The 8,070-nt window shown below is 46.8% G+C and overlaps 1 protein-coding gene across 1 annotated transcript in view; it reads left to right on the forward strand.

The window, feature by feature from the left end:
* GARS1 (glycyl-tRNA synthetase 1) overlaps window positions 1-1,837 on the forward strand; it is a 29,472-nt gene extending 27,635 nt beyond the window's left edge. Inside the window, exon 17 of the mRNA XM_078595479.1 lies at window positions 411-1,837. Within this exon, the coding sequence (XP_078451605.1) occupies window positions 411-533 (123 nt within the window). The 3' untranslated portion in view covers window positions 534-1,837. The remainder of the gene's footprint in view (window positions 1-410) is intronic.
* Window positions 1,838-8,070: the final 6,233 nt, after the last annotated feature.

The raw sequence follows: 8,070 nt of genomic DNA on the forward strand, positions 1-8,070 counted from the left end.
AAAGTTACTATCGGTCGTGTAATAATGCTGTTCTTTGGCATCGGAACACCATTATTACACGACTGCCTTTTATTGAACAAGTTGCAATGTTGCGTATGACACAAGTGGGCAGTGTATCGGGTCGTCTGGGCCATGTTACTCCACCCGTGCCGCTCACCTCCCCTGTCCCGTTACACACCCCACTCGTGTTGACTTCCCACTTATCCAAACGATGTCGTCAAACTGCCAAACCCTTCACCACCTCATGCCCACCTCTTCCTACTTCCGTGACAAAAAAAAAAAACCTACGACTGACCCTGCATCCACCTCCTCCGGGGCTCCACTCCGCACCCTATCCCCTCCGATCCACACATCTCCCCCCCCCCCCCCCCCCGTCATCTCTGTGTCCTCCTACCCCTCTCCTGGATCAGGTGGACGAGCTGCCGGGCCTGGTGCGGGACCTGTCCAACGGTGTACTCGCGTGGGCCGAGGTGGAGGCCCGCCACCCGCTTTTCGAGGGCCAGGAGACGGGCAAGAAGGATGTGGAGGAGTGAGAGGGCATGGGGGGGGGGCACAGCAGCAGCTTCCTCCTCGGGCGCCCGCTCGTTGTCACGTTCAGCCACTCCGCCGCCCCCCCCCGCGCTTCCTCTCGCCCCAGCCCCGTAGCGGGACCTTGTTTACAAGGGATGACCGATAAACAACTCAGGGGGACGCACGACACGGTCAACGTTAAACAAACTTCAAACGATTAAGCGCCGAACGCATTGAGTAATGACGTTGTCTGCCTTTGTCTATCATGCATATTGTGTTCTCTTACTCGTGTATATGAAAAATTCGACTTTTAATTTTGCTCAATTGCGTCGCCTATTGCAAGCCATCACATCTGCATTGACGACGCAAAATTGTGGCAACGTGCAAACAAATATGCTTATTTCGTTGTCAGCATTTTTACAGTTGTGGCATCACGGTGGCACAAGGTATTATCTCCCTCACCTGGTATGCAGGAAGTCATGGATTCGATCCTGACCCTGGCAATGCCTGTTGTGGTATGTTTGGAGTTTGCCTGTTTTACCCGTGGTCGCATGTTTCTTTCTCTGGTTCCCCCAGTTTTTCCCTCCACGTTTAGAATGGACATGCGTTTAGAGTGTTTGGCTGCTTCTATGAATTTCCACATGATGAATAGTCACTTTGTTGAGCTATCATTTGTGGCCAGGTTGCTTCTGAAAAAGAGCTAATAGCTCAGTGGGCCTTACCTGGTAAAATAAAAAGTGTTAGTAAATGATTGTTCAGTTGTGTCCCTGCTGTTGTGCCATCAGCAGGGGTGGGGGGTGGGCTTAGACTCTGCTAGCCCCCACACCCAACGCTTGCATGGCTGTCTCGCACTTTTGTTGACGTGACCGTGGTTTTCCTGCCAGGGCCTTGGCCAACCGCGGGTGCAAGCGACCTTTCTCGTGTGTTCCGTCGCCACGTGAAATTCCCTTGGTGAAAAAAATCCCCCGTCCCGCCTCTCGCGCGAATTTCAAAATAATACTTTTACGTTATTCTTTTTAGTGGAGTGGGGGGGGGGGGGAAATTATGCCATCAACAATTCCCTTCACGTTTGTGCATCGCATTGTTAATTTGCGTTTAAATGACTTTGTGTTTTTAGGAAGGAAATTGATTGGTGTCTCGTGGGGAGATGGTTGAAAGTGCAATGTCGACAGGTCTGTGTGCTGCCATTTTTGACCTCCGCCTCTTTGCTCCGTGTATCAAAAGCGCTCCGTTTCCTGCTGGTTTAAATCTCGGGCACGCACAATTATTTGGGCTCATTCCATTTTATGCCGATTGTTCATAAATAAATGGCACGTGGTTTGCTCGGGCTGCTGTCGCCGTGTTTGAGAATCGATCGTTTTCGTGAACACAAGTCCCGCCGTCCATGTAAGAAACTTTCAGTAATTTTGGATATAATTCTGCACCGGGTTGTCAAACATCTGTCAAATAGGGAAACCTTTACATTTAAATGGTAGAAGGCTGATGACCCTCATTCTTGGCAACTTCCACCCTCTGCATATTCTAACATTGCTGGTTTAGAGGGCCGGTTTGCATGTCCTGTTGTGTAGACTGCTCATGGCTTTTAACACACTGGTCAGAATCGCTGGTGATTGCATTTACTCTGAACTTGAGTTCACTTGGATTTTTAGAAGCGATCGCATCCACAAGCCGAGTGGGACGCTACAGCAGTTTAGGGGTCATGCAACTCGCCCTCAGGTCACAAGGTCCACTGCAGAATCGAGGGTATTTTTTGACGCTTCATGATTAAGGTTGGAAACATTAGTTGTGTCCGCCCGGAACAGAGGAACATAACGCATGAAGATGATGCAATACTATTGAGACGTCGTATAAAGCAGTGTTGCTAATAAGAGCTCTGCAGAAAACTGCCCAAACTAATCAAAGAGATGCCCTCTCACTCCCTGGCAGAGGCTCCGTTCGAGGCCCATTAGCTCATGGGGGGGGGGGGGGGGGTGTCTGAATGGATTGCGTCCTTCGCCTGTGGCGTGAGCGCAATAATTCTTATCTGTAAATACTTCTAAGGACAAAGGATGTTGTAAAGCATTGCAGAACCCATGCATATGCATGTTTTTTCTTCACTGTTACAATATTAGTAACTAGCCCTCGGCAAGGTAAGGTAAATTACCCTTTTTACCGGGTAAAAGGGTAAAGGTGTCTACATGCCAAGGGGTAAGGTAAAGGGTAGGTAAAGGTAGCTCGGAAAAATTATAATATAAACAATGTATTATTACACTTGTTTAGCCAGGAAAGCCTCACTGAGCCTAAAGGTTTTTGTAGGGTCCTGCCAAGTGTTTGCAGTAGGGGGCGATGTTGCTACACCTAATCGGACGATAGGAAAGGAGAGTTTGAGGCCGAGTTCTAGGCTTTAGGCCTAGCTGTAGGCTTTAGGCCGCTGTGAGTTAATTTTTAATTTAAATGTTTTAATTATTTATGTAAAAGCTTTAAATTGAAATGTTTCTATTTAAAAACATCAGGGAATGTAACATTGTTAAACATTAACTCCCTTTCACACACGCGGGGGTACGATACGAAGGGAGAGTTTGAGGCCTAGTTCTAGGCTTTAGGCCTAGCTGTAGGCTTGAGGCTGCTGTGAGTTAATTTTAATTTAAATGTTTTAATTAAAATCTATCTAAGGGAATGTAACACTTGTTTTGCCAGGAAAGCGTCACTGAGTCTAAAGGTTTTTTTAATTAAAAAGCTATCTCAGGGAATTATAAGGGAATGTTACACTTGTTTAGCCAGGAAAGCGTCACTGAGTCTAAAGGTTTTTGTAGGGTCCTGCCAAGTGTTTGCAGTAGGGGGCGATGTTGCTAGACGGATGGACGGACGATATAATATATTGTAGGCTGGTTCACTTCGTTCCTACCAATAAAACAAACGTTATTAAAAACACGCTTTTATGAAATGTACTAGTAATGGAAGAACTCCACGACTCCAGAAAGTGGCCCCGAAACTTGCCGTAACGTAAGGGGGCCGTGGCCAATTGCAGCCAACGTCAGTTGAGCGTGGACAATTAGACCCAAGCCGAAACAACATTTACAAAAGGATGTTTTAAAAAATATATATTTTTATGATAGAATATAGTATTGCCATCAGTATGACCTAAGTATACAAAGTTTGCAGTCGATACCACATTAGGAAGTGGGTAAAAATTGAGTTTCAAGATTTGAGGATACAACAACAATAATAACAACAGACAGTGCGTTAAAAGAAAGCGTGTAAAATTGGAATCATCGAGAGTATTCTCTGATTAAAGCACTCTACCTATAGCATTTACCGTTATAAACCTTGTTCATGTGTAGTAGTTCCCTAGTAATTACCCTGTAATCGGGTAATTTGTATGGGGTAAGGGTAAAAGGTAGGGTAAAGGTAAGCTCGTTGCTTTTTACCTTACCTGCTAAAGGGTTAAAGGTAGGGTAGAGTGATTGTATTGTGGTAAGGTAAAAGGTAGGGTAAAGGTAGGCTCGTCGTTTTTACCTTAACTTGCCGAGGCCTATTAGTAACCCACCACACCCTGCGAGCTTTTGAAGCATGCATCAATAAACGCTTAATATGTTTAATATCTCGGCCTCGCTGTGCGCTGCGTTGCACCGCTAGTCGAGTAGATAACCTTGCGTTCAATAAACCCTCGGAGCCAGGATGAACGTCCGACTCCAATCGTCATTTATTGACTTTAACAGGGTAAAACTAGTGAGAAAACACATACAGCATCTGTTATAACCCGGAAACACCAACACAATTGTAATGCGGGCATAAACGGCCTCGCGGATATGACGTCACGGGGGGGAGGAGTTAGGTCACGTGAGAGAGAGGGGTGAGGTCTTAAGGGAGAGATACCGGAAGAGACGGGAGAGTGTTGGAGATAGAGACAGAGTGAGGCCACGCAGGGCGGAGGTTGGAGAGTGCCGAGATTGCCACACACACAGTAAGACTCGGCACCGTTGGCCAGCGGTGACCGAGCACGGACGAACGGGGAGCAGCGGTGGAGCTGCAGTGAGAGCAGCCGGAGGACTGCACAGGGGACCTGCAGCAGAGCTGCAGGAGCGAGAAAGGCTACGGGAGCGAAGGCAGCTGTGGAGCTGCCAAGCGGGGAGGCTCTGAGCGAGGGCCGTGTGGGACAAGTGTAAAGAACCCAAATAAAGGACAACAGAGACAGACCCAGTGAACGAGTCCTTTATTACACAATGAACACCACAGCATCAGAACATTGTCTTACACTATGGGAACCTCATTTGCCAGTAAAAATATGATAATTGGTTCTTTACCCTTCTATCTGGCAACAAAACTGACACCTTTTTACAAGGAGTCATGTTTGCATAGACCGCAATACCTGCAGTCATAATACAAACAAAAGAACATAACTCTGATAATGTGCACTGTCCTTGAAGTTGATTGGTCCACACCCGAGACAGCTTTCCTTAGAGCCTAGTCTCATATGGGTTGGACCAGATGACGCCAAAAGGCGCCTTTTGGCGTCATCTGGTCCAACCCATATGAGACTAGGCTCTAAGGAAAGCTGTCTCGGGTGTGGACCAATCAACTTCAAGGACAGTGCACATTATCAGAGTTATGTTCTTTTGTTTGTATTATGACTGCAGGTATTGCGGTCTATGCAAACATGACTCCTTGTAAAAAGGTGTCAGTTTTGTTGCCAGATAGAAGGGTAAAGAACCAATTATAACATTGTCTTAGATAACAATTGATCCTGGACGGACCAGGCCCCTACATTACCACTGAACAACTACACAAGAGCACGAGCCGGTGCGTTGCATAAAGGCACATCGTGTATTCATCCCACTGCACCCCAAATGTCCAGCATTACACATAACACTAAACTGTGGATGAGATACTTCGTCATCTTTGCTCTGAGGATCACAACAGAGCCACCTGGGCACAAGTCTGACTCGACCTACTAAATCACAAGTAACATCCACAATAAGGAAAGTTGCAGGTTTCGTTGCTAACTAGGCCTCGTATTTACCACAACAACTTAACGGCACCATAAAGGCATTTACATCACTATAACGGTCATTACAACAGCATTGCCAATATTATAAGAATATAAACAAACTTACAGATAATGCTTCTCAAAGTCCCACGATGGACAACTGCGTCTGGCTTCACTAAGACGCGATGTGTGCCGCCATCTTGACTTATCTGTGTAATGGCCGACGCCCGCGTGGTTTAGTGGAAATCTAAAATCGTAACTTCCTGGTCACGTGACCAAAATTTGCATCAAAAACAGGAAATTCCTGTGTACATACGCCCCCCCCCCCATCTGCCGCGAGGCAAAACATTTAACCTATTGCCTACAACATTTTCTGCACTCCAATAATTCGAATAATACACCTTCTTGGTTCTTTCGGTAAAGTCACGTAGAAGGGAAATAATAAAGTGATAAAAATACAACAATAAAATGTTCACGACGTTTCGGCCACAACACAAGCAGCCGTCCTCAGGTGAAGAAACAGAGCTGTCGGAAAGACAGCGTCCTAATGAACACTGCTAAGCTTGGCAGCGTATTTAAGCTGGGTGGGAGGAGGAGAGCAGCGCATCTGGAAGCGCGCGATGCAGTGATCATCTTTATTCGATGGTCAGCCAAAAACCGCTGCTGTGAAGATGACCGGAGTTTGCGTCATGGTTTAGGGGCCGTCCATAAATGACGTCACGCACCTGGGGGGGGGGGGTCAGACATTTGTGACGAGGAGGGGGGTTTGAGAAATGTGACGTCACATCAAAATGCGCAACTTTAATAAATATCGAATTGCTATAACAACACTAATTGTTATAACAACACTCCTACAACATCAGAGTGCAGCGCCACATTAAATACGCACTACAATAGTTTAAAGCGATTTCAACCATGTTTTATTCTCAAAATGGAAGTATGGTTTCGGGGGGGGGGGGTCGAGCTTTGTGACGTCATATTTGAGGGGGGGGGGGGTCTGACTTTTTGTGACGCCGCGTGACAAAGGGGGGGGGGGGGGGAATCGTCCAAAATCGCGTGATGTCATTTATGGACGGCCCCTTGACGAGATGGGCAAGGTAGTTTGTGGTTCATTTGTGGCTTGGGAGAATTTAATATGACAATTCCAGTTTTCCTACAGAATGCAAAAGGTAACTAGCGCAAGGCATCTTCTTGGTTCTTTCGGTAAAGTCACGTAGAAGGGAAATAATAAAATAATAAAAATAAAATATAATTAAATACAATTCTCACGATGTTTCGGCCACAGCGCAAGCAGCCGTCCTCAGGTGAAGAACAGCGCTGTCGGAAAGACAGCGTCTGAATGAACACCACCAAGCTTGGCAGCATATATTTAAGCTGGGTTAGGGGAGGAAGGGCGCCTTGACAAAGGAATTTGCATATCAACAGATGAATTTAGCATATTTATGGAAAATGCAGATATGGGATTAGTCACTAGTGGAATGTGTAGGTGGTGGGGGGGGGGGTCTCAAAGTCATTATGCTCGTGTATTATGTAGGATTAGCAGTAATAAAGGGAGGAAGTAGGATTCGCAGTAATAAAGGGAGGGAATTTTAATAGTAAGGAGCTGCAGCAGCCAAACATTCTGACGTCCTGCACGCGTACGTTTGCTTTTTGTCTAGGCATCTTGCCTGTGTCGCATAGAAACGGCCCATTTTCTAAAAAATTCCTTTGTCAAGGCGCCCTTCCTCCTCTAACCCAGCTTAAATATATGCTACCAAGCCTGGTGGTGTTCATTCAGACGCTTTTTTTCCGACAGACCTGTTCTTCACCTGAGGACGGCTGCTTGCGTTGTGGCCGAAACGTAGTGAGAATTGTATTTAATTATGTTTAATTTTTATTATTTTATTATTTCCCTTCTACGTGACTTTACCGAAAGAACCAAGAAGATGAATCCCTGCAGTCACTAAAGCTTTAAATCGAAATTTAGCGCAAGGCAGTAACTTGGCAGTGAGGAATAACGGGGGAGGTGGGGAGGTCATCGTCACCGTGGAAACGCAGCTTTTTGTAAAGACAATTTGGCTTTGTGAAGATTCCTCATCGATCTCTTTGGCGTTTGTCACTTTCTGTGAAGTAGCACTGCACAATACAATTGTGCGCGCGTGCGTCGAAATTAAATATCTTGCCAGACTATTATATGGCATCCGTGTATCGATGTGTTAATGCTTACACTGGTGGCTGCCCCCCCCACCTTCCCTAATGGAGAACTTGCAGTTGTGATGCCGCCGCCACGAAGCCGTTCGGCAGGCGCCCCATCTCTGACCTCGCCACCACCAAGCGACGGAGCCAACCCCGCGTCCCCCTCACCTCACCTCACATGAACACACCCGCACGCATTTCCCCCCCCCATAGAGCTCCGAGGGGAGGTCACCTGGCCGACCAGATTTAATCCGAGAAGCCCTTATCGGGATAACTTTCACGGTTTCCGGTGACCAGGGAATTGGACGACCTCCCCCGATGCTACTGCGCGGTGCTGCGACCGGCATTAAGATTGCAAGGTCGCAGCAAGGGGCCATTTGGCCACCGCGAGTGAAACGCACCACACACACACGCCACAC

Source organism: Lampetra planeri, chromosome 1, assembly GCF_965212315.1.
Source record: "Lampetra planeri chromosome 1, kcLamPlan1.2.h2, whole genome shotgun sequence".
Classification (NCBI taxonomy): Eukaryota; Metazoa; Chordata; class Hyperoartia; order Petromyzontiformes; family Petromyzontidae; genus Lampetra; species Lampetra planeri.